General features: G+C 42.2%; 1 protein-coding gene across 7 annotated transcripts in view; it reads right to left on the minus strand.

The window, feature by feature from the left end:
* The window catches only part of NCOA6 (nuclear receptor coactivator 6), a 119778-nt gene that overhangs the window by 24206 nt on the left and 68679 nt on the right, over positions 1-26893 (minus strand). For 3 of the 7 annotated variants that reach the window (XM_033186180.1, XM_033186178.1, XM_033186177.1), the window contains 6 exons: positions 20400-20528; positions 18816-19700; positions 16319-16465; positions 11333-12449; positions 8734-8855; positions 1986-4961 (listed from right to left, as the gene is read on the minus strand). In XM_033186180.1, the coding sequence (XP_033042071.1) occupies positions 1986-4961; positions 8734-8855; positions 11333-12449; positions 16319-16465; positions 18816-19700; positions 20400-20528 (5376 nt within the window). Of the gene's footprint in view, positions 1-1985; positions 4962-8733; positions 8856-11332; positions 12450-16318; positions 16466-18815; positions 19701-20399; positions 20529-25535; positions 25624-26893 lie in introns of all 7 variants that reach the window. The other 4 variants (XM_033186183.1, XM_033186182.1, XM_033186181.1 and 1 more) reach the window with 4 other exon arrangements.

Here is a 26893-nt window from a genome sequence, read left to right on the forward strand (position 1 = left end):
ACATTATTTCTCTAGTATAATATATGATACAGATAAAAATAATTTCTAATTACTTCATCATTTTTCTCTTGATACCAGAGGGAAAAGTCTCCTGAAAGGAGAAATGGAAATATTTAATAGTGAAGGATATACTTAATTTACACCAGGTTCCCTTTTAATTATTAGGGTTCATCTATACCAACAGAACTAGAACAAGATAGAATAAGCACCCAGTCTTGTGAAGACTGTCTCCTGTAAGAGCAGCAAACTCCTTGAAGGCCTTTATCCTGCCCCCATATCTCTAACACTGAGGTGAAGAGGCAGAGAGAAGGGGGAATTAACCTTTCCAGAGCCCGGTGTGAGGCAGTGTGTTGGCCACTTGACAAATTTTCTCATTGAGTCCTCTCTCAGAATCCTAAATTCTGGGAGGTAGAATGTACAATCTCCATTTTACAAGTGAAGTACATGGCTTAGGAGAGGTTAAGGAACGTATTACCTGTAACTGGTAACCAGTGGGCTAGAATTTGAACTCTGATCTTACCCTGAAGCTTGTGTTCTTTCTGCCTCTCCTCCTGGGTGCTTACCACTCAGTGGTAGGCACTCGAAGCATTTTAGCTGCATAAATAAGATAGGCACTTAATTAGCTGGCCTAGAATATCGCAAAGGGCTTTCTCAGCTCTAGCAGTGTGTGACTGACTCCACTCTGAGGAAATAGAGCTTCTTCACTTAAGCCTCACAGGAGGAGGAACATGTGGGGAAGGGAAGAAGGCAAGGAGGGGCGGTTGTAAGGACACCTATGCTTCCATCATTAGCCCATTTTAACAGTACATAGGAAATACCCTGAACTAGATATACACAAATGGAATGCACCAATCAACAAAGAGATTACATAAAAAAGAAACTGGGAATAACAATTTTTACCACTTACTGAATAATTATATGCTAGGCTCTGTGCTAGGAATGTTGTAGGTACTACCTTATTGAATTCTTACAACTATTATTGTTCCATATTACAAAGGAGGAAACCAAAGTCTGGAGTGGTCAAGTACCTTGCCCAAGCCCACAGAGCTGGTAAATGCTAGTGTTATAATACCAAGCCAAGCCTACAGGCTCTTGACCACTTTGTTTCTGCCGTGTCCACTATCATGAAACCCAGTTTTCTTTCAGCTCTCCTCTAGAGTAGCCCAGACAAAAAAAGAATGGTTCCTGAGATAGAGTACAATGAGAATGAGGCTATGAGGACTCACTGTTCTGAAAAGTCATGAGCAAATCTTCACCCTGGTAAAGAGAATCTGCAGAAGCTGCTGTTCACATGTAATGCACAGTGTTAAATGGGAGGTTCACAGTATAGACTCTGAACAAACACTGAACTTCTTTGAGCTTCAATCTTCTCACCCGTACAATGGGGTTAAGAATATCTGATATGGTTGGTATAAAGATGATGCAAGACAACATATGTAAAAATGCTTCCTTGTAAATTGAAAAACTTTTATATAAATGAAAGGTGTCATTATTTCAGGAGCTCTTTGTTTTTTTTGAGACAGTCTCGCTCTGTTGCCCAGGCTGGAGTACAGTGGCGTGATCTCAGCTCACTGCAACCTCTGCTCTCAGGTTCAAGCAATTCTCCTGCTTCAGTCTCCTGAGTAGCTGGGAGTACAGGAGTGTGCCATCATGCCTGGCTAATTTTTGTATTTTTAGTAGAGGTGGAGTTTCACCATGTTGGCCAGGCTGGTCTTGAACTCCTGACCTCAAGTGATCTGCCTACCTTGGCCTCCCAAAGTGTTGGGATTACAGGCGTGAGCCACCGCACCCGGCCCTTAGCTCTCTTTAATGAATGCAAACTTAACATGGGATTTAAAAGCATATTTTCCAATGTACTTTCAATAAATAAAACTACTTCCATTTAGCCCATTCTCCTTCAAGTAAAAAACGAGTCATGCTTTCTCTTGTGGGATTAGGTCATCAAAAAACTGACACAAAGAGATGATGAAGCCCCAAGTACATACCTATGCTGGGTAGAAGTTCTGGATGGGATCCCACCTTCTCCTCCACTAGGCCACCCGCAAGTGGCTCAGATGCTATGCCACCATGATTGCTTTTTGTGGTCGGTACGGCGGAGATGAGCTCGGAGGGTACCAGAGTGGTTACTATTGAGCGTACACTGGTGGGGAGAGCACCGCCAGGTAAGCTGGGTCCTGCTGAGGCAGTGCCCGGGCCCACAGGGCTAGAGGTCATTTTTAGCAGAGTGGGTGCTGGGGGCGTTGGGGTTTTACTGTCCAGCTCTGTGGGTAACTGCTCTGTTCCCACGAGCCCCGGAGCTGTGGTGTCTAGCCCTTGGCCTTCAGTCTCTCCATCTGCACCATATTGTTCTTCCCCTTTCTCAAGAGAGCCTGTAACTTTCTTACACGCCTTGGTCAACAAAATTTGGCCAATTTTGTCCACTTTTCCTTTGCCCTTACTAGACGAGACTGGGCTTCGCCGGTTGACAGAGGACCCTGGACTATTGGTCAAAAGGGGAGAAACCATTGTGGTTGACTGTGAAGAGGGAAGTGTGTTCTGATCTGCTGAGGTGTTCACCTGAGGGCTAGCCTCATCTGGATTCAATTCTTTCACTTGCTGGACAGGGGGATGAGGAGGGACAACTGGAGAAGACGTACAAGGAGGGGAAGGAAGCTGAACAGGGGTGGCTCGTGAGCTAAGGACCAAAGGTCGACCTGTCTGGATGTTTGGAGCAGGACTACTGGAGGGAGCATTAGGCGGTACAGGAGCAGAAGAAAACTTTATGTTCTGAGGTATGTGTAAAGGGCCAACAACTGCAACAGAGGGCGGCATCAGGCCAGAGTTGGTTGTCAGTGGGGCTGCAGGAATTGTGCTTGGCTGTGATCCTTTCATAACCTGAATTATTGAGGATGAATTGATAAAGACAGGTGTAATGAACTGAGGCCGGGCATTAGACTGAGCAGCTGACTGTCCCTCAGAAACCATAACCTTGCTACCCACGTTGGGCATTGTGACAACTGTTGACATCAATGCAGACTGCAAGTGAGTTGGCAAAGCTGCTGATGTGTTAGCTGAAGTTGTGATGGGATTGGAAGTGACAAATACAGTTATTTGATTTGGGGGCAAAGGAGTGGAAATGGAGGAAGAGCTAACAGGTCTTGACATTACTGGAGGGATGCTTGGTGCAACGTTAGAACTGACCTCACTCAATTCGGGATGCCCAAGGGTTGAACACGGCTCATTACTGTGAGGTAAGTTTAGGGAATTAGAGGATTCTTTAGAAGAAGACGGATCCTGCAGTGTGGGAATGACAGATGCTTTTTTGAGGTCCTCCCCAGAAACTACTGGAGGTGTTACTTCCAGATCTGTAAGCCCAGGGGGTTTAATCGTCACATTGGGAGCTCCAGAGTTGTCAAGAAGTTGACTTAACGATGTTGGTGCTTCCCTCATAGCAGGAGACACCAAATTTTTGTTCTCTTCGACACTGGGAAGTTTGTTAGGATCCGAAGGCTGCCCATCCTTTTTGGATTGATCTTCAGGGACAACCATTTTAACTTCTTGGGCAGGGACTGCTTTTAGTTCAGTGTTTACCTGTTCCTTCCTACCCTGGGAATTCTGGCAATCACTGTCCTGAGGCACATTCAAGCTCTCCTTGTTATCCTCAACAACACCCCCAACTGCAGCCACAGACACAGTAGGATTCTGAGGATTCAGCCCACTGTTGTTAGGAAAGCTCCCAGGTACAGGGGGATTGGCCAGAGGAGCGGGACTGACCAATACATTTCTCGGCAACTCCACATTCTGCAACAGGGCTGCATTTGTCTGGGAGGCCAGAGTAAGTTTAGGGGCTTTTGAATTTTGCCTCCCCGGGCTTGGAGTGGTTTTCCTACTGGCCCCAGGACTAGACCTGCGACTGTTGCTTGGACTTGCCCGTTTTGTTGCTCCAGAATTAGACTGCTTTCCAGAATTCACTACCACAGAATCTAATTTGTGAGTTTGTGGGGTAGCAAAATTGGAAGGATTCATGGTAAGATTTGAAGGTGCTTGCCCGATGGCCTTCAAAGTTGTTGGATTTAGGCCTTGTTGATCAAAGCCCCTGTTTAAATTTGGCCTAGGAGGTAAAGGAATATTAATCTGTGGAGGGAAGAGTCCTGCTATGGAAGCATTGAGTCTTTCTGGTGACAGACTGATTTCTGAAGGTTCTGTGCTGGGAGGGCGGTTGTTGGGTGTCTGAGGATAATAGGGTCTGGGGCTGGCTCTGTTTGGTGTTTTGGGCCTAGATGTCTGGGTTGGCGCAGCCACATTTGGAAAGTGGTGGCCATGAGAGCTGGGCAGGGAATTTACAGGGGGTTGCTGGGGAGTTGCACCTTGAGTTGCTGAAAGGGGCGATGGTCCAGGTTTTGGCCCTGTCATCATTAACTGATTCTGGGGAAGTACTACATGTGAAGGCATGTTGCTTGGGCCTCCTGGGACAGATGGTGCTTCACTGCCACTTGCTTCAGGGAGCGAGGCCATCTCTGCCAGTGGCGAGCTCGAAGGATTCTGCGGGCTCTCCTGATAGACCATTTTCCTTGAATTGCTTCCCAAAGGAGTATTCACAGGCATTGGCATTCTCTGTTTATCAGGTGATGGTGGCACGGAGGCAGGTCCTTGCAGACTGACCATGACAGGCACACTGCCACTCTGCTGCATGGGCATTCTCTGGGAGTCGGGGTTCAGGGGGCCCCTTGGAGGATGGACACTTTGAGAGACTGGAAGCCTAACTGATTTGGGATCCTGCTGCATCATGAGCATCATCATCATTTGTTGCTGCTGTTGCTGCTGCTGAGACTGTGGCTGACTGGGAGGTGGTGGCTGCTGCTGCTGAGGCAGTTGTGGCTGTGGCTGCTGCTGTGGTGGCTGTGGTGGGGGTGCCACATGCTGCATGAGTTGAGGAGGCATCTGCTGAAGTGGCCTCTGTTCAACTGGTTGAGAAGGATAACCTAAAACAAGCCCCCCAAATCACGGAAGTTAGATTTTTCAGCAAGAAAATGTTGCTACCTTTAGAGTATAGCCAAGCAATACTCATCTAGGTGGCACAGACTATGCACAAACAGCTCAGGCATGCCCACTCCTGGGGCAGGGGGCAGCCCCTCATTACTTGACATAAGCAAAAGGGGCACAGTGCTTAAGGAAGCAAAAAGCAAAGCATCAAAAAACCTGGAGCTCCTTGGTGTGTAGGGTCTGAATGAGCCATGACTGTACTAAGAGCCTGATTTTCTGTGCTATGCACTGAAAATGGCTGTGTCTATACCAGCCAAACATTCAGATGAAATGAGAAAAACTCCATCAACAGCAAGTGCCTGTCTACCCAAGATTCAGATCTCATGTAGTCATAATCAATATTTCAATGTACTTGTGAATGAAGTAAAGCATTTAGGATTCACTTCTTCTGTTAGTATGGGAATAATTTTTTTAAAGATGTGGTTTTGTTGAAAATAACAGCATTGAAGACAGCCTTTTTATTCTTTCAACTGAAGTAAAATATAAAATTCTAGGATTCAGTTCCTTAAGAAAGAGGAATTTAAAATTATTCCAATTCATTGGCTCCATACACTATGCCGCATCCTTCGGGATTAATCCTTTGGGGGAAACCAACTGAATTAAAATTGCCCCTCAGATGTAAATCAGTTTAATAAACAGTAGGAGTTAATGGAAGCTGATATACACATTGAAAATAAAATTAGGGCACTGAAGTTTTTATGGATATTAATTTGCACTTAACTTTCTTAATGCAAATCTCTATTTGGAGAATATTTTCCATGAATCCACAGTTGGAGAATAAGTAAGGCGGAAGCATAGCCCTCAGGAATAAAAAATAATTTTGGGAAAAGAACCCTGAAGGACAATATCTTCTAGATATGCAGAGGGCAACATCTCAAATTATTCTCTTTTTTGTGAAGATTTTACTTGGCATTTTAGAACCCAAACCTTACAATCAGAAAAGATAAAAAGATCACAAACTGGCCAGGTGCGGTGGCTCATGCCTGTAATCCCAGCACTTTGGGAGGCCGAGGCGGGCAGATCACCTGAGGTCAGGGGTTCGAGACCAGGCTGACCAACATGGTGAAACCCCGTCTCTACGAAAAATACAAAATTAGCTGGGCATAGTAGCGCATGCCTGTAATCCCAGCTACTCGGGAGGCTGAGGCAGGACAATCGCTTGAACCCGGGAGGCAGAGGTTGTGGTGAGCCAAGATCGCGTCATTGCACTCCAGCCTGGGCAACAAGAGCAAAATTCCATCTCAAAAAAAAAAAAGATACGCAAACCAAGAACAACGGTGGTTCTGTGGGAAAATGTGGGCATACAGCTGTGCATATACGGGATACAATTCCAGTTCCACAAACTAGATTTATTCCATTGTTGCATGAAGAGTACATTGGGGAGGTTTTAAGAAGGTGTAGGAATAAGAGTAATTGGCTCTGGCAGTCAAAAGAAATGCTGACTCAACATTTTCATAGAGCAGCTACCAAATTTTGTGGGTCAGACTCAGTACTCAATAGCTAATTAATGTCTTCTGGCCAAAGATTTCCACGGTATCAACGAATACAATGTGTAGAGTCCAGTTTTGAAGATTTTTTAAAAAATCCTTTTTTATTTTAGGCCCAAGTAATTTCTTGACCTTTATAAAGCCAATAACATATGGCATTTCTATGGTTCAATCGTCCTTTAGACTATATAGTCAAATACAGCTGGTTCCTATTTTTCACATTCAGTCTGGGGTTTCCACATTAAGAAAATCGTAATTTCTGCAAAAGCCTGTTGATGTCAGGGCTATGACATGGATGCCTTTTATCTTTAAAATCAGCCCACCAGACAGTAAATACCAAAGAGGACAGCATAGACAATACAGCAGCCCCTTAAAGGTAACAGTTAAGGGCATGGCTGCTACAGAGTCTAGAAGCTGGAGGCAGCAGTCCAAAAGGCACTAATGATAAGACAGATTGGGGTTGATGTGACAGAATGGTGAAGAGGGAAAGCCAGGACACACACAGTGCCCATAACACAATCACAAACCAAATTTATTACTCAGGGAATGCAAACTCCTATGCCTTTAGGGGTCAGGCAGGTAGTAGAGAATAGAAGTGGACTGGTATAAGACAGCAAGAGTCCTGTCAACAGTGCCAAACTGCAGAGCAGATGCCCTGTTTAAAGGCATTTAAATTCAGACTTTTGTTTAAGACACTGCATAGCAACTCAAACCCATTATAGGCCAAATTCAGCCTGCAGGTCCCCAGTTTGCAGAAAGAAGGCAATAAATGTATACAAAGACCCTGGGATTCATATAATATAGAAGAGTTCAGATGTATCTGAGGCAAGAAGGCATGTTCCTGCTCTCAATGCCTTCTGGACATACTCCCCAAAGACTGATGACCACCCAGTCTCAGCTATGCCGCTGCATCTCACTCATGGGAAGTGTGATATGCCCAAACAATTTGTAATAAATAACACAAAATACTGATATAATGATGGATTTAGCTTTTTGTTTGGATTCACTTTTAAAATACATAAATCAGGGGTAGATTAAAGTTTATTCCTAAAATAATGTCACTCTCATTTTCATGCCAAAAAGGAGCTGAAATAACTAGTGAGGAAGAAACAAAACATACCCTCTGTACACACAGGGGAGAGTAGCCTAAGTGTGAAGGATTGTGCATCTTCAACCGTGTCATAGGGGAATAAAGTTACAAGTCATTGCTCAGGCCAAGATAACCAGGTTTAGAGATATTGTGGCAGCTGGCCTTGGTTCTATAATATCTATGTTTGAATGAACTAGTTTTAGGAGCTTTTCCATCTTTGACATAATTTTTCAACATTTAAAGGATAGCATTATTTTATAATCAGAGAGGGTACAACAAAGAGGGCTTCCAATATTGGTCCTATTTATTATAAATTATTAACCTACGTGGCAGAAAAATGGGTGTCTCTTTTATTTCTTTATATCTTTTTTATATTTTAAAGACTCAATAATGAAACTTCTATAAAAAAGATCGTCTCGTTTTAAACCCTGGTAGTTCCCTGCTTTGAAAAAGCCCCAGGAAGAAATGCTGCAGGAAAGGCAGGTAAGCAGGATTAGAGTGAAATCATCTCTCCATTTAATCTTATCCTGTTCTGATGCCAACTAGAACCTTGACATTGACAAGAATAAAGAGGCATTTCACATTTCAAGGTTTTTTGTTTTTGAGACAGGGTCTCACCCCTGTAGCCCAGGCTGGAGTGCAGTGGCATGATCATGGCTCACTGCAACTTCGATTTCCTGGGCTCAGGTGATGCTCCCACCTCAGCCTCCTGAGTAGTTGGGACTATAGGTGTGTGTCACCATACCCGGCTAATTTTTAAAAAATTTTTGTAGAGACAAAGTTTCACCATGTTGCCCAGGCTGGTCTTGAACACTTGGGCTCAAGCAATCTGCTCACCTTGGCCTCCCAAAGTACTGGGATTACAGGTGGATGAGCCATCATGCCCAACCACATTTCAGTCCGATTTTATGAGGACTTAAAATAACAAAGACAAATTTGAATAGAATGTGTGTATGTGCCTTCAAAAGTTATATTTGAAATTTTTACTTAATACCAAGGCGAGACACATTAAATCACTGAAGTAGACTAGTTAGCAGAAAAAAATAAAATACTATTGTTTCCTCGAAGACAATGAAGCCTTGTAATGCCACATGCACATGTGATAAGTGTATAATCTAGCTAACATTTTATCACCTGGTGGCCGGTTTGAAAATTCTGGTAGTTTAGGGCCTGAGTTATCCAAGTTAATTCCTTGTTCTCCAGGCAATGGTGGCTGATCAGCCTCTTCCAGACCAGCTGGGCGAGTATCTGGGGTGCTTAAAAAAAAAAAAAAAAAAAAAAGTAACATATTTTAGAATAAGTTGCATAGAAAATACACAAAACTAGCTTAACCCTTCCCCTATTTCTGAAGAACTAAAATGTTTGTATTACCATTATTCATCTCTCTCTAGTTTGGATAAAACATTAAATATTGGCACAAAAATTATCTGGCAATTTCATTAAATGTTAAAATCCACTTAATCTAACAGCACTGTATTTACTCAAAATGCTTTCCACAAATTCCTGATGTAATAATTTTCATTTATTAGATGTTTTTAAGACTTGATCATAGGGCTATCAATGTTATAAGGTATTATTCCTGTGAAACCACACTATCTTCAATGTAGCGATCAAATTCAACTAAGGGGTCTGATTGTTTCTTTTTTGTGGCTATAACAGTGGGGGCTCAATTCATAACACCTTGCAAAAGGTTGTATAGGTTGGCTGATGGAAATGGTGTTCAGAGAACAAATAAAGATTGAGACCACCACAACAAAAATTTTGCTGCAGAATGTGCAGACATCTCTATTGGCTTTGAGATGCCTTCACTTTTACCTGGGTGTAGCTTAAAATTTTTAGTGGGGAAGAAAAAAATGAAGAAAATGTAGCTACTAACATCCACATTCTCAAAGAACAAGACTGCTCACGGGCCTCATTTTGTTTGTAATCTCAGTACTAATTGTACTTTTCTTTTCTATCTTTAGTTTCCCTTTGCCCTGATTTTGTTCACCCACTTCTAGGTAGTGTTTTTTCTCACTCTACTGTGTACAGTTTCATAAGCCAACAAAATCCATTTTAAAAGCCCCCTAGCACATGGAAATTTAGAACCTGAAGCAGATCTTTAGCACATCCAGACCCCTGTAACAAGTTGCTCCTCGTAAAACTTCTCTCACTTTAAATTACAAGCAAAGATTCAGTGGTAACCTTTACTTTCAGAAAATTGTAGAGCTAAGAAATCTCAAATATCTGGTCCAGCCCCTTCATGTTATGAATGAGAAAACAAAGGCCCCAAAAGATGTGTGAAACAGGCCCAAGATTTCACAGTGAACTAGTGGTAGAGCTGGAAGCAGGTACTTTTCCTGCAAACCCACTGTCTCCCTTTCCTAGGAGTCCTGATGCTGTATAAGGTCGTTTTCACAATTTGTAGACCTAAGTAAGCAATTTCCCTAAGGGCTGATGAAGATGGCAAAAAATGCACACACTAGAGGCAACTGAATAACCTTGCAATTTTACTCCCAGACTATCGAGAGAATAAAATATTTATTAAATAATTATTCCCACAGATTGATACTAGTAAAGAATTTAACTGAGAAAGAGATATCAGAAAAATTAGATAATTAAGTTTGAATTCAGAAAAATATAGATTATTAATAATAATTAATGATAAGCTTTTAAAGTATAAGATTCAAGAAGCAGCAAGTGAGCATGATATAACACAGTACAAAGAATGTTGTGGGAAGGCTGGGATAAAGGTAGTTGGTTTAATTTTGAACATTTAACCTTGTTGAAATAAAGTTTCTTGATTCTTTTTCTATAATTCTAACAATTTGTTTCAATTAACCTGTTTTACATTCATTAGCCATTATTTCCTCATAATAAATGTCTCTAAATTTTAGTTTTATGATTAAAGGCACAAAATACAGCTCAATGAATATTCCTTCTGGAAACATTTTATCAAACCCAGAAACACAAATTAATACTTAGCTTCAGGAAATGAAATATAAATTGTTAATTGCCTTTCCTGCTATGATCTTGCAATATAACTCACCTGGAGAACGTTTACTGAAAGGGTAACTGATTTAAAAGGTCCAATCATCTTAGCGTGGGGTTTTAAGCTTCTAGGGATGATAAAGAGCCTTTAAAGGAAAGGCACCTGTGCAAAGAAACCATTTCTATTTGAGAGACAGCAGTAGTTTTAATTTCCAAAACACATTTGGCCTCTCTGGTTCCCCAATAGCCATCATAGGCCTGAAGTCAGTGCTTTGTGGAGGTACCATATGGAAGCACTGGTTACTTTTCAGGCTCTGATTGCCAAAACCCCCCTGACACTGTAGAATTAAGAGATATACCAGCCAATTGCAACATATGAATCTTGTTTGGATCCTTATTTGAACAAATTGTAAGAAAAAAATTTGAGATAATCAGGGAAGTTTGAACACTGGATATGAGTACTAAGGAAGTATTAGTTTTCTAGGTGTGCTAACAATATTGTGCGGGCATATTAAAAACTGTCCTTATCTTTTAGAGACACACACTGAAATATTTACCAAGTGAATTTGCTTTGAAATACTCAAGAGGGTAATGGAAGAGAGTACAGACGAAGGCAAGATAAGCTATGAGTTGATAATTGTTGAAGCAGGGGGATTTCATTATGCTATTCTAGTTTTATATTACGTAAAATTTTCCATCAAAAAAAGGTTATCCACATAGAAAACAAATGAATAAAATTTGAGGCAAAACCATCACAACCTACTTTAGATCTTGCTGACTGTTTTTCTTCTTCCGAGGGGGTTTCTTCTTCTTTGGTTTATTTGCATTGGTATTATTTTGCTTATTGTTTACCCCAAAATGGCCTGCAGAGATATCACTCTGCAATAAGTTGACCAACAATGGGCTCGTTAGCGTGACATCCTTATTGACTGGGAAGCCTGGATTTTGACCACAGGACATCTGATTTCCATTGGGAGCTCCACTGAAAGGCGCATTGAAAGACATCCCATGGCCTGAGAAGTGGTTTCCCGAGGCACTGTTTCCCTGCATGGCCTGCACATGAGGGGGGACCATGTTGGTTTGTTGCATGCTAACATCAGGCATCATCTGAGACAAACTGACATCATTATTTGCCGTAGTAGCAGGATCACCATGCTGCTGGGCCATGTGTGGGCTGGGCCCTGGTGGCCGCAGGACCTGCCCCTGAATCCCCATAACCTGAGATGGACTGTTGTTCACAGGCCCTTGCTGGGGCAACATCTGTCCTGACATCTGTCCTGTAAACTGCACCATATTTCCTTGCATGTTCGGAGTTGGTCCCCTCATTATCTGGGCTGGTCCCGGCATGACACTGGATTGGTTCTGAGTGTTAAACTGTTGCTTATTCCCCTGCATTTGATTGGTCATGATCTGCTCTATCATTGGGTTCTGTTGGAGCAAAACCTGTCCCTGAGGCCCCATCATCTGGTTATGTGGTGCCATCATTTGTGGGCCCTGCTGGGAAAGCATCTGCTTGGGTGGGGTCATCCTTTGGGGCGAGGGCCCAAGATTTTGGCTCGGAGGGTTCACCATCATCTGGCCCTGTGGCATAAGCTGGGCCCTTGAAAGGATCATAGGGTTCTGAGGGTTCAATGTTCCTTGTTGCTGGACCATCTGGCCCTGGGAGGGCACGATCTGCTGGTGCATGCCCATCAGTTGAGATGGTGGGCCCTGCTGGGGCTGGCCTTGCATGTTGCTGAGGTTCACTTGCGGAACCCCAGAACTACCAGCCTGCTGATTGTTCATGTTGCCATGAATTCCCATGAGGCTGGGCTGCACCATATTTGGTGGCCCGTGGGACACCTGCATCTGGTTTTGAGGAGGACCAGCTCCTTGACCACCTTAAAAAAAAAAAAAGTCATAGTTTCAGAAATATTTTTATCTTATTGGTATTAAGATACTCAAGTTACATTACTCAGAAAGACATCCATCACCCATACATCCACTGACCAACATAAATGTGCTGTTGACATACTTCCTGTGAGTTTTCTAAACTATGAAGATGTGGCTGTGGGATAAATGCTTACATTCCCAATGACCATATAATAGAGAAGGAGAAAGTTTCTATATTCCCATATGGTATCTTAAAGATTTAACATATCAAAGATTAAGAAAGTTTACTTTCTTTCAGATTAAATAATGAGAAAGGCAGCATCTCATTGTTTTAAAATGACTTGTAGTGGCAGGGCTCGGGTGGTTCATGCCTGTAATCCCAGCACTTTGGGAGGCTGAGGCAGGCGAATTGCTTGAGCCTGGGAGGTGGAGGTTGAAGTGAGCAAAGATCACGCCATTGCAGTCCAGCCTGGTGACAGAGAGAAACCCTCTTAATTATTTATCTCAAAAAATAAATTAAATTAAATTTAAAAAGCACTATAGGCTGTGAAATAACTCTGCTATAAATGAGCCAGAGAAACAAAGAATGTGAAGTGTCCTCTTAGGAAAACCTCAACAATGATGAGGACATTTAAAAATGCTTCTTGGAAAACTATAATAATAATGACTCTCAAAGGCTATGTGTGTGATATCTGGATGCTGCACTTCAAAGAAAAGAACACCAAGGACAGGTTTCCTCTGCCCTGATGTGGTAAAAAGTAGTTAATCTTGATCTGGAAGCTGAGCCTCTGGTGGGAGCCAACTGACTAGATGACCCATCTGGAAGCTGCAAATCCTGCACAGTCCCTGGTGAATCATGTGGCACATGTCCTAGTCTTCTCAGCTATTTCTAATTTAGACAAAAGTTGCTACCCGCCTTGCTGTAGTGCTTATTTATTTACTGGGTCTTTGGAATTTTCCTATAGCTACTTGCATTATCTCCCCATTTAATTGAATAACTTTGTAGTTTATTTTATCCCTTTTATTTTTCACTTTTTCTATTGTTTTGTTTTTGAGACAGAATCTCGCTCTGGTGCAACCTCAGCTCATTGCAACCTCCACCTCCTGGGTTCAAGTGATTTTCATGCCTCAGCCTCCCCAGTAGCTGAAACTACAGGTGCACAACAGCACACCCAGCTAACTTTTGTATTTTTAGTAGACACAGGGTTTCACCATGTTGGTCAGGCTGGTCTCAAACTCCTGACCTCAGGTGATCCACCCGCCTCAGCCTCCCAAAGTGCTGGGATTACAGGCATGAGCCAGCGCACTTGGCCTTATTTTTCACCTTTAAATGGGGACTAGAAAGTTCCCTATAATGAAGTTATGAAGCCAGTCCATGCTCCAACTATGAAGGCATAGGGGCAAACTACCTTGTTCACACTATCCAGACTTTTCCTGAACTCCAAGGAAGATTTTCTAAACCAGCCTTATAAACTCAAAGTGGAACTCCACGACCACTGTATATGCTTGTATACACTAAATATACTGTATATATTCACTCAATTGACAATTATTCATTAAGTACCTAATATGTGGAAGGCATTTTGGTGCTGAGGTAACATCAATAAACAAGACAGACCAAATCCCTGCATCCTTGGAGCCTACAGTCTAACTGGCAAGAGACACAATTAACAAACAGACAAGTATTTTTTCAGGAAGCAGTAAAAGCTAACAAGAGAAAATAGGGTAAGAGAAGAGAAAGTAAGAGACAGGAGTAGAGCTACTTTAGATAGGATGGGGAAATCAAAACATGTACATGTGGGCCAGGCACAGTGGCCTGTAATCCCAGCACTTCAGAAGGCCGAGGTGGGTGGATCACCTGAGGTCAGGAGTTCTAGACTAGCCTGGCCAACATGGTGACACCCCATCTCTACTAAAAATTAAAAAATTAGCGGGGCATGTAATCCCAGCTACTTGGGAAGCTGAAACAGAAAAATGCTTGAACCTGGGAGGCAGAGACTGCAGTGAGCCGAGACTACACCACTGCACTTCAGCTTGGGCACAAGAGCAAAACTCCATCTCAAAAACAAAACAAAACAAAACAAAACAAAAAGAAAACAAACGAAAAAATGTACACGTGGAAGGTACCATATAAAAACACAAAATAGCTATGATAGGGTGCAACAATGAGAAATGATTTTGTCATTGTTTTAAAACTTACTTTTTTTTTTGAGATGGAGTCTCTCTCTGTTGCCCAGGCTGGAGTGCAGTGGTGTGATCTCAGCTCACCGCAACCTCTGCCTCCCAGGTTCAAGTGAACCTCCGTCTCAGCCTCTTAAGTAGCTGGGATTACAAGTGTGCACCACCATGCCCGGCTAATTTTTTTGTATTTTTAGTAGAGACAGGGTTTCATCACGTTGGCCAGGATGGTCTCAAACTTACGATCTCAAGTGATCCGCCTGCCTCAGCCTCTCAAAGTGCTGGGATTATAGGCGTGAACCACCGCACCCTGCCTGTTTTAAAACTTTCTATAAAAAAAAATGAATTCGCCAGACAGTGGCTCATGCCTGTAATCCCAGCACTCTGGGAGGCCGAGGCGGGTGGATCATGAGGTCAGGAGTTCAAGACCAGCCTGGCCAACATGGTGAAATCCCGTCTCTACTAAAAATACAAAAATTAGCCAGGTGTGGTGGCCGGTGCCTGTAATCCCAGCTACTCAGGAGGCTGAGGCAGAGAATTGCCTGAACCCGGGAGGTGGAGGCTGCAGTGAGCTGAGATCGTGCCACTGCACTCCAACCTGGGCAACAGAGTGAGTCTCCATCTCAAAAAACAAAACAAAACAAACAAACAAACAAAAAAAAACATGAATTCATGTAACTCAGGAATGAAGTTTTGCTTTAGCAGATAGGGAAATTTAAGCAGTTTGCACTACCCTTCCGTTACCCTGCCAGAAATAGTGTGAACTTTTTTTGTAAAAGTCAGATTTTTGTCTCATTCCTTAGTGATTTACAATTAAAGTTGGAGTCACATTACTAAATTAACTCCAGTGGGGATGAGAATTCAGAAACTAGTTGCACTACCTCAGTCCAAACTGCTTAAACGAGAAAGGGTAAGAGGATTAGTCATGTGGTCCTTAAGCAACCAGAAACATGAAGTTTGCTTATACATTACTGCTTTGCAAATACTTTTTAGCCATTCCCCTGTATCTTATTTCCTATCCAAAATTTCTTCTTTTTGTAGTACACTGTTGGTATTAAATCTGAACTGAAGAAGTTTGAAAAATATCACACTGTAAACCAGAATTCAGACACTCAGCATAAACAAAGCTTAACATGTATCATGTAGAGATGTAAAAAGTTGCAGTTGTCCAAACATGCCTCCATGCCTTTGTGTCTGTGGTTTTCATTTGCCAGAAATGCCTTTTTCCCTTTTACTACCTGAGCAAGCTCTAACTCAGGGGTCAGCAAACTATGGCCCTCTGCTGGTTTGTAAATAAACAAGCGCTTGGAATGCTGCCATGCTCGTTTATGTATTGTCTATGGCTACTTTCTGTGGTATCATAACAAAGTTGAGTAGCTCCAACAAGAGACTATATAACCTGCAAAGTCAAAAATATTTACTATCTGCCCCTTCAGAGAAAAAAAACAAAACAAAACAAACTGCTGATTCCTGCTCTAACTCAAGTTCCATCTCCTTTTAGATGTTTCTGAGTTCCTGTGACATTTTACTGACTTTTGATACATTGACAAAAGTTACTGCCCTGAAAGAATAATTATTTTGGGCTTGAAATTAAGGGGAGAGACCAAGACTTACTATTTATCTGTATACTCCTGTTGTCTATCAAGTCTACCACACAATGCTCAATAAATGCTGGCTGAACAAATCACAGAAAACAAACCTGCATGCTGAACATTTTGATTTGCTTGCAGCTGAGGGGCTCCTGAATTCCCAGGGGTGGTTGCTGTGGTCGAAGGCACCTGACCTTGCATAAAATTCGGATTGGCCTGTCCTGCTGAGAAGCCAGGTGGGAGGCGTTTAGGCATTCCTTAATAGAAAACAATGAGTAAGGCAGTTACCTAGCAAATTTATACCTTTGCTTAGATATGGAATGAATAAGGAAGGATGAGCTGCATGAAGTCTCCACTGGCTTAGCTCTCTCTGTCACACTGGTAGGATCTTTAATAATAAGGTTGGGAAAGATGGTTAAAAAAATCAACACAATCTCTTATATGAGGCATTGTCAAAATGAAAAATAAATACTAAAAAATTTACACTTAGAACATGCCAAGGAAAAGATGGCAATCTGCTCCCTAAATGTGATCTGAGGCCACGCCACAGCAAGGTTTGAGGGCTCACTTTTCTCTGTAATTAACAGTGGACGCCAAAACTTTACATATTTTAACACAGGCACCAAAGGAATATGCTAAATTCTCTCATTTCAAACAAATTGATGTGAAATAGTATAAAACAAAGAGATGGGTCCTGATATTAAGGATAGATTGGTGATTTTTTTTCCTTTGAGGGAAACTGATGACAATCTCCTTTGCAGAAAATTTCCCCCCAGTATTGCGCTTGTCTCTTTGGAAGAGACAGATTGGAAACAGTTCATGGGAGCTTCAAAGTGATGCTATATTAATCATTATGCTTTCCTCTCATAAGGTTTGCTGTGATTCTGACAGCTTTGGTACCAAAAACTATACTCTAATGGAATCTTTCTCAAGTATCAGTTCCTTTTTGGAAGGGCTAATTTTAGAAAATTTGTAATAATGAGAATCTCAGAACCCACTTATCATTTACAACACAGGCCTTGATGTGGCCAGATCACCTAGGTGAGCATATCATCTGCTCTATGAAAGCATCAAGACCTAAACTCACTTAAAAATTTATTATATTCATTCACTTATTTATTTACTTTTATTTTTATTTTTTGAGACAGAGTCTCGCTCTGTTGCCCAGGCTGGAGTGTGGTGGCACAATCTCGGCTCACTGCAACCTCCTCCTCCCAGGTTCAAGCAATTCTCCCTGCCTCAGCCTCCCGAGTAGCTGGGATTATAGGTGTGCACCACCACACCCGGCTAATTTTTGTATTTTTAGTCGAGATGGGGTTTCACCATGTTGGCTAGGCTGGTCTCGAACTCCTGACCTCAGGTGATTCGCCCGCCTCGGCCTCCCAAAGTGCTGGGATTACAGGCGTGAGCCACTGCGCCCAGCCATTTATTTTTTTAAGGGCCAAATTTTCAATGTCCTGAAAAACTCTTTGTAGACAAATATGCATTTGTCCTTTCTTTAACAGTGACGAGTCCCATTTGCATGCTCCCACTGTAATTATATCAGTAATCACATTTGCAGGAGGGACTACCCAGCTTCCACTGATCCAGGGCTAGATACCCAGAACAGTGAAATTTGGAGCTGAAACATTCTTGCATTTTCTAAGAACTCCTTACGATTCAAATATTAGAGCCTGCATGTCAGCAAAATTAATTACAAGAGAGTGAAAGGCTGATGAGCAACTTAACTTCACCAGAAACCATGGGAACATGCCTTTGCTATGTCGCACTAAAGATGCAAGGATTTTTTTCTGGGTAGGCAATGGGTGTCTTTTGGTGGGGAGTATGTTTATCAGATGACAGTATTACTGATACTCTATACCTTACTGAAAAGCTCCAAGCACATTCATGTGCACTAGATCAATGATTAATAAGAATAAATAATAAACATGGAGATGGATAAGTTTTACTGTAATCGTTTTACCTCTCACACATTAAGCTCCATTGCTTTTTCTTCATACAAGAGGCACCTTACAAAATAAATAAATAAATCTCCTTTAGGTATAACTGGTGGAATTCCCTCTCTAAGGAGCAGGCATTGGCATTATAAAACTATAAAAGTCAATGATTTCTGAACTTATTCCCCTTTAATACTTTAATCAAACGTAACAAGTATCATGCTTACTATTTTATTAACTAGGATTATAAAAATTGATAACTAAAAGGGCCTTTTCTTCAATGAGACCCTGTTCTTTTTATTTCTGCTCTATTGTATAATCTTAATTTTTCAGCAACTCAGAAGTTTAAATTGTTAACAAAATGCATTTTTCTTCTGGACATTTTAATTTACTAGTACAAGATCAAGCAAAAATAATTTGAAAAACAAAATGAACATCTCTACGTTGACTTTTACCTGAATTTCAGTTCAGAGAGCTAGCTTAAATTTAACTAGTAAGATGCTGCATAATGTATCAAGTTAACTAAGTTATATCAAGTGTCACCACCATATCCACAAAACCAAATAATTACATCCTTATTTCACTTCCTCCACTAACTCTAAAAACTGAAGTTCTACTAAGATCTAGCTCCAGCAAATTTACCAACACAAATAGCTACAGTGTTCCTCACCTCCTAGGCCTGGATGTAAACTCTGTGGCCCCTGGTTTGGTGGTTGCTGCTGCATCACCATGAAGTTAGGTGGCACATTTCCCTGTTGAACCATAGGATTCCGACCCGGAGAGCTGACAGGCTGCTGAAATCCCTGGGGAAGTGGGTTATTTTGAGGTGGCCTTGGTCCCATCTGCTGCTGAGTTTGGTTAACCGTTGGGGAGGATGCAGGGGATCCCTGCTGGAAGGAGGAGGGTGAGGAGGCAGGAGACTTGTTGGTGAGGTGGGGCTGCTGCAGGGGAGTTGGGACCCTAGAGGGCCCTCCCTGCAAACTCTTCATCTGAGGAGCTGTGAACTGGCCTGGGTTGCTCATCTGAGGAAAGTTTGTGTGGGCTTGTGAGGCTTGCTGGCTGCCAAAGGGATATGGAGGGGGAGGGTGGGAAGGCGTCTGTACCGTAGCTAAGGATGGTCTTGCCTGGAGTTGCTGTTGCATTGGGCCAGGCAAGGGAGCCTTCTTCCACCCTTGGTTTGCAGTCATTGTGCCCAGAGAACCCTGGGCTGGAGGAGGTTGAAGGGCTCCAGAAGGCAGCTGGTTCCAGCCTGGAGGAACAGGCACCTGAGTTGGGGAAGTAAACTGGGGTCGAATTCCCTGTGGTTGTTGTTGCTGATGCTGCTGTGGGGGTCTTGCCTGCAACTGTTGTTGCTGCTGTTGCTGCTGCTGCTGCTGCTGCTGTTGTTGTTGTTGTTGCTGCTGCTGCTGCTGCTGCTGCAGCTGGGGAAAATTAGCTGGGTTCATTTGTCTGTTCACAGAGACAGGCTGCATTGGGTGGTGTGGGGGAGCTAAAGATCCTGAGGGATGACTTTGCTGCTGTATATGGAGCCCAGAGAGGAGTGGATCCATTGCATCTGTTTAAAGATAGTCAACAAAGCAATAAGTAACCTACTGCAATCTAGATCCTAGAGCAGTGGCCTTTGTAATTCTGGATATACAGAGTAAAATCTGCTGGTACTGTTTGATAAAATAAATGCTTGTGAATACCTTCTATGTGTGAAGCAACATACCAAGATGATGAATTCTGCCTTAAAAAGAGCTTGGTCAGTAGTGGACATTAAAAGCAAAATGTAAAACATGGAGAGCAGTATTTACCAAATCATATTCTGGAGAACTATGTTAATTAGCGTTATAAGAAAACAAAACAATTAGGTTTTGGAAACAATGAATCTAACAAACTTAGATGGGTTTCTTCACTGTAGGGCTTTCAGTGCCTCCAATATGTTACTTTTGAATCTCCAGGAGGGAGGGTAAAGAATGATGCATTTACCAAATTTACTTGACTACAGAATTCTACGTAATGAGCATCTTGCAGGACTACGCAGGCCAAGGCACGCTTTTAGAAAAGTTACGGTATAACTGATAAGAAAACAATGAGAAATTCTGAAAAGAAAATAATGACATTTAGCTCGAAGAAATCAGGTCATATTTTGTAAAGAAGGTGACAGTGTGAGTTTGGAAATTAGAAATTCAGCATCAGAGATAACTGAATTTTGTAATGATCTGTGCAGAAAGTTTCAGACTCTTCATCCTCAAAGATTGGAAGTCATTACCTGACTGAGAAGCAGGGCGAGGAGTCCTGGGCTGCAGCTCTGGATTGTGGCCTGGTGCCATCATGGAAGATGACACATTTCCACCCGGGGGTATCATAACAGTGGCAGGGTTGTTCATCCTTATTATTCCTAGAAAAAAGATCCCTAGAATAGAGTACTGGAATTGGCACAATTTTTGTTTTTTAATGAGTTATTTCAAGAATATGAAAAGATACAGAAAATTTATTTTTTTTTGACAGGGTCAAGCTCTGTTGCCTAGTCTGCCAAGTAACACAATCACAGCTCACTGCCACCTCGACTTCCCGGGCCCAAGTGATCCTTCCGAGTCAGCCTCCCAAGTAGCTGGGACCAAGGGCACGTGTCACTGGGACCACAGGCACACACCACTGTGTCCAGCTAATTGTTCTATATTTTACAGAGATGGGGTCACTATGTTGCCTAGGCTGGTCTCGAATTCCTGGGCTCAAGCTATCCTCCAGCCCAGCCCTCCCAAAGTGCTGGGACCACAGGCGTGAGCTACTGCACCCAGCCTGGAAGTTTCTACACCCATCATCTACCTTTTTTAAATTTAAAAAGTTTGCTCTTATCTCCTTCAGATATATATGTAGGTACAGCAGAAGCCCCCTACTCCTTCCATTCCACCTCCTCCCTCTTATTGCAGTTGGGGTTAACAGTTCTGTGCATGTTTATTGACCTTTTCTGTATCTGTAGGTAAACTGCACTTTTTCTGTAGGTAAACAGCATTTTTTGTATGCTTTTAATCTTTGTATAAATGGCACCTTACTATATGCATTCTTCATCAGCTTCCTTTTTCACTTAATGTTATTTTTTGAGATCCACATCTCTCTTGACTGTTACAAGGGCTCCATCGTATAGAACCATATATCCACCCTTCTGCTGATGAATACTAAGGTTTTATTTTTCCTTTATTCTTATAATTTTGCAATGTTGTGTATTCGTCATGAATTCTTGTGGATATATGAGAGTGTTTTTACACTATATACTTAGAATTGCTAGGTTTTAAAGTCTAAGCATCTTTAATTTTACTAGATATTGGTAAACTGCTCTCAAAAGTTGGTTATACCAATTTATACTCAAACTAGCAGTTTGAGAACTCCTCTTTCTCCACATCTGAAAATTTCTGATACTGCTAAACTGTTCAGAATTTATCATCCATGCTCCTGAGAACAGGCCACGCATGGTAGCTCATGCCTGTAATCCCAGAGCTTGTGGAGGCCAAGGCGGGAGGATTGTTTGAGGCCAGGAGTTTGAGACCAACCTGGGCAACATAGCAAGATCCCATCTCTACAAAAAATAAAAAAATCAGCCAGTGTGGTGGCAAGCGCCTGGATTCCTAGCTATTTAGGACACTCAGGCAGGAGGATCACTTGAGCCCAGGAGTTTGAGGCTGCAATGAGCTATGATCATGCCACTGCTCTCCAGCCTAGGCAACAGGGCAAGAGCCTATCTTCAAGAAAAAAAAGTGATAACCACCTATACTTATTCTCTTTTCCTTTCCTTGGCTACAGAATTCTCTGTCATGGAGCATCTTGCAGGACTAAGTAGGCCAAAGCACACTTTCAGGAATGTTGAGGTATGAATAAGAGAACAATGAAAAATTCTTTTTTTTTTTTTTTTTGAGACGGAGTCTGGCTCTGTCGCCCAGGCTGGAGTGCGGTGGCCGGATCTCAGCTCACCACAAGCTCCGCCTCCCAGGTTCACGCCATTCTCCTGCCTCCGCCTCCCAAGTAGCTGGGACTACAGGCGCCCACCTCGTCGCCCGGCTAGTTTTTTGTATTCTTTAGTAGAGACGGGGTTTCACCGTATTAGCCAGGATGGTCTCGATCTCCTGACCTTGTGATCCGCCCGTCTCGGCCTCCCAAAGTGCTGGGATTACAGGCTTGAGCCACCGTGCCCGGCCGAGTATCTTTTTTTCTATTCTTTTAAAAAAATGATATATAACTCATATACTATAATATTCACCTTTTAAAATTTGTACATTTTTCATTCTTTACATTGTTTGTGCCCTCTTTTCTTCTTTGGTGGTCTTACCACATTCATAAGTTTTAGCTGTCCTTTCTTTTTTATTTTATTTTATTTTTGAGATAGAGTCTCGCTCTGCCGCCGGGGCTGGAGTGCAGTGGCCGGATCTCAGCTCACTTCAGCTCACTGCAAGCTCCGCCTCCCGGGTTCACGCCATTCTCCTGCCTCAGCCTCCCGAGTAGCTGGGACTACAGGCGCCCGCCACCACGCCCGGCTAGTTTTTTTCATTTTTTAGTAGAGACGGGGTTTCACCGTGTTAGCCAGGATAGTCTCGATCTCCTGACCTTGTGATCCACCCGTCTCGGCCTCCCAAAGTGCTGGGATTACAGGCTTGAGCCACCGCGCCCGGCCTTTAGCTGTCCTTTCAAAGAAACATCTTTTGGGCCAGGGATGCTGGCTCACGCCTGTAATCCCAGCACTTTGGGAGGCTGAGGCAGGTGGATCACTTGAGGTCAGGGGTACGAGATCAGCCTGGTCAACATGGTGAAACTCCCGTTTCTACTAAAAATACAAAAATTAGCCGGGCAAGGTGATGGGCACCTGTAATCCCAGCTACTCAAGAGGCTGAGGCAGGAGAATCTTTTGGTTTTGCTGTTCCGTTTTTTTGATTCATATTTTACTTATCTCTGTTCTTATCTGTAATTTCCCTCATAACTTACTGCTCTGCTCAATTCTTTTTTTTTTTTTTTGAGACAGCGTCTTGCTCTGCCGCCCAGGCTGGAGTGCAGTGGCCAGATCTCAGCTCACTGCAAGCTCCGCCTCCTGGGTTTACGCCATTCTTGTGCCTCAGCCTCCCGAGTAGCTGGGACTACAGGTGCCCGCCACCTCGCCTGGCTAGTTTTTTGTATTTTTTTAAGTAGAGACAGGGTTTCACCGTGTTAGCCAGGATGGTCTCGATCTCCTGACCTCACGATCCGCCCGCCTCGACCTCCCAAAGTGCTGGGATTACAGGCTTGAGCCACCGCACCCGGCCTCTGCTCAATTCTTTTTTTTTTTTTTTGAGACGGAGTCTCGCTCCACCGCCCAGGCTGGAGTGCAGTGGCCAGATCTCAGCTCACTGCAAGCTCCACCTCCGGGGTTTACGCCATTCTCCTGCCTCAGCCTCCCGAGTAGCTGGGACTACAGGCGCCCGCCACCTCGCCCGGCTAGTTTTTTGTATTTTTTTTAGTAGAGACGGGGTTTCACCGTGTTAGCCAGGATGGTCTCGACCTCCTGACCTTGTGATGCGCCCGTCTCGGCCTCCCAAAGTGCTGGGATTACAGGCTTGAGCCACCGCGCCCGGCCCTCTGCTCAATTCCTAAGTCAGACACCTAGCTTGTTAATTTTCAGTTGGTGTTCTTTCTTCATTAATACAAATTTCTGAAGGCTTAAAATTTCTTCCAAGTGTTGTATTGGCCACATCTCACAAATTTCAGTATATATTATTCTCATAATTCCATTCTAAATATTGTCTAATTTCCATCAGGATTGCTTTTTTAAATCACTAAGTATTATAATGCATTACATTTCCAAAAATATGGGGTATTTTGGTTGCGCTTTTTTTTTGCCACTGACTTGACCTAACAGCACTGTGGTTAGAGAACAGGATCTGTGTGATATTAATAAGTGGTATTTACTGAAACTTGCTGTTGGAATAATCCCTGGTCAGTCTATATAAATTTTCCATTTATGCTTGGGAATATTAAGAATTCTTGAATTATGACTGCACTTTTTTTTTTTTTTTTTTTGAGACGGAGTCTTGCTCTGCCACCCAGGCTGGAGTGCAGTGGCCGGATCTCAGCTCACTGCAAGCTCCGCCTCCCGGGTTTATGCCATTCTCCTGCCTCAGCCTCCCGAGTAGCTGGGACTACAGGCGCCCGCCTCGTCGCCCGGCTAGTTTTTTGTATTTTTAAGTAGAGACGGGGTTTCACCGTATTAGCCAGGATGGTCTCGATCTCCTGACCTCGTGATCCGCCCATCTCGGCCTCCCAAAGTGCTGGGATTACAGGCTTGAGCCACCGCACCCGGCCACTATGACTGCACTTTAATATTTTTTTTGTTTTTTCTTTGAGATGGAGTCTCATTCTGTTGCCCAGGCTGGAGAGCAGTGGTGCGATTTTGGCTCACCACAACCTCCATCTCCCAAGTTCAAGCGATTCTCCTGCCTCAGCCTCCCAAGTAGTTGGGACTATAGGCACACGCCACCATGCCTGGCTAATTTTGGTATTTTTAGTAGACACGGGGTTTCACTATCTTGGCCACGCTGGTCTTGAACTCCTGACCTCGTTATCTGCCTGCCTTGACCTCCCAAAGTGCTGGGATTATAGGCATGAGCTACCATGCCCGGCTGACAGCATGGTTTCTATATATGTCCATTATATAAAAGGTATATTGTTATTCAAGCTTTCCTTTATCCTTACTAATTGTTTACAAACTTGGCCATCAATTACTCACAGAGGTGTGTTAAATCTCCCCTAAGATATGCTATTTACATGCAATTCTTAAATGTCTTGAGGCTAGGTTGTTAAGTACATAAGAGTTTAGCAACTTCCTGGTGAATTTTTCCTTTTACATTATATAGTGGCCCTATTTACCTTCAGTGATGCTTTTTATTTTAATGTCTGTTTTATCTGATAAAAATATTATTATACTTTTCTTGGTTAATAGTCACCTTGTTAATCTATCTTTCTAACTTTGAACCTTCTGAGTCCTTATATTTTATGTTTCCTGTAACAGCACACAGGAAAACCTGAGAATACTACTCTGATTAATCATTTCCTTTTTATCAGTGTTCATAATCCATTTACCTTTATTGTTAATTACTAGTACAATTTATTTATTTTGTCATTTTATGATTTCCATGTACCCTTTTTTTCTGTGCTGTCTTTCTATTTATCCTGAATTTTACTGGATTAATTTTTTTCATCATGGTCTTCCTCTTTAATCCTCTACTACTAGTTTAGAAGTTATATATTCCATTCACATTATTTTACTGGTATCTTTAAAATGTCAACAGACATATCTGACTTTAAAGACAATATATGATCATCATTATTACTAAATAAGTCAAGGCTTATTTAGATTTACCCCATGCTTATCAATTATTTAGCTCACCATTCCTTCTTAGATCTTATTTCTTCCATCTTAGGTTCAATTTTCTTCTTCCTGAAGTACATCCTTGAGCAGTTCAATTAGCAAGGGTCTGTTAATGGTAAATTCTCTTAGTCTCTTTGAAAAGCTCTTTATTTCATACTACTCTTGATAGTATAGCTATGTTTAAAATTCTAGGCGGTCAATTATTTTCTCAGCACTTTGAAAAAATTATTCCAATGTTTCCTGGCCTCCAATGCTGCTGTTGAGAAATCAAGGAAAGCTGATAGTCTTTCCTTTGCAAATAATAGGTCTTTTCTTTTGGGTTGCTTTTAGCATTCTGTTTTTCAATGTTCTGAAGTTTTACAATATTGTGTCTAGATGTAGATTTATTTTTATTTTGTAGTGCTCAGGATTACTGGGCTTCTGAATCTGAGGACTTATGTCTTTCATCCATTCTGGAAAAATTTTAGCCATTCTCTGACTGTCATCCCTCCTCAATTTCTTTATCTTCTTCAGGAACTCTTTTCAAACATGTTATACCTTCTCATTTTATCCTTCTTGTCTCTTGACCTCTTTCATATTTCCATCTCTTTTTCTCTGCTGCATCCTGAGTGACTTATTCAAATTCACCTTTCAATCCAACTATTTCTAATTTGCTGAATAAGTTATTCACTTTATTTTAAAATTTCTGTAAGTTCTGTTCCCCCCATCTCTCCTTATGTTTTAATAGTGTCTTGTTATCTTATGATTCTCATAATTGTTAATACTCTGATATTCCTATTACCTAAAATTCTGGAGGGAGCGAGTCTAATCCTAAATTGTATAAATTCAGAATATAAGCTCATTTATATCAGGTTTTAACTAGAAGTCTGCAATGACTTGGGTTGAGAATATGCCCCTCCACAGCTTCAACAGTTATCACCAGTCTAGACCCACCTAATGTTAATGACTTAGCCTGTTAATGGGTATTCACTAACATATTAAATGTCCAAAATGCAAGAGGGTAGAGAAGACAATTCCACAACACCCATTTTCCCACCTCATGTCTACAGCCCCAGCAAACACAGACAAATTTCCTATTAATTTCCCATTAATTTCCCTATGCCAGAGGGTGACATTTTCCTAATCTATCTTTCACTGAAAATTCTGGCTTCATGAGGAATTTTGAATTCTAACTTGCTTCTTAATGTTGACCCAAGGCTTTATCTTTTATCCCTTCCCGGCCATTAAAACCCAAATGCTTTAGACTCTGCAGAATCTCATTTGTTTACTGCTGTTTAAATATTCATCTTTGACTTTTTTTTTTTTTTGCCCTAGGGAGTTCCTCGACTTTCTTTCCCCACCCCTCTGCTTCCCAGCCCAGCTACATTTTTCTTTTT

This window comes from Trachypithecus francoisi, unplaced genomic scaffold (genome assembly GCF_009764315.1).
Source record: "Trachypithecus francoisi isolate TF-2019V2 unplaced genomic scaffold, Tfra_2.0 Lachesis_group21, whole genome shotgun sequence".
Lineage (NCBI taxonomy): Eukaryota > Metazoa > Chordata > Mammalia > Primates > Cercopithecidae > Trachypithecus > Trachypithecus francoisi.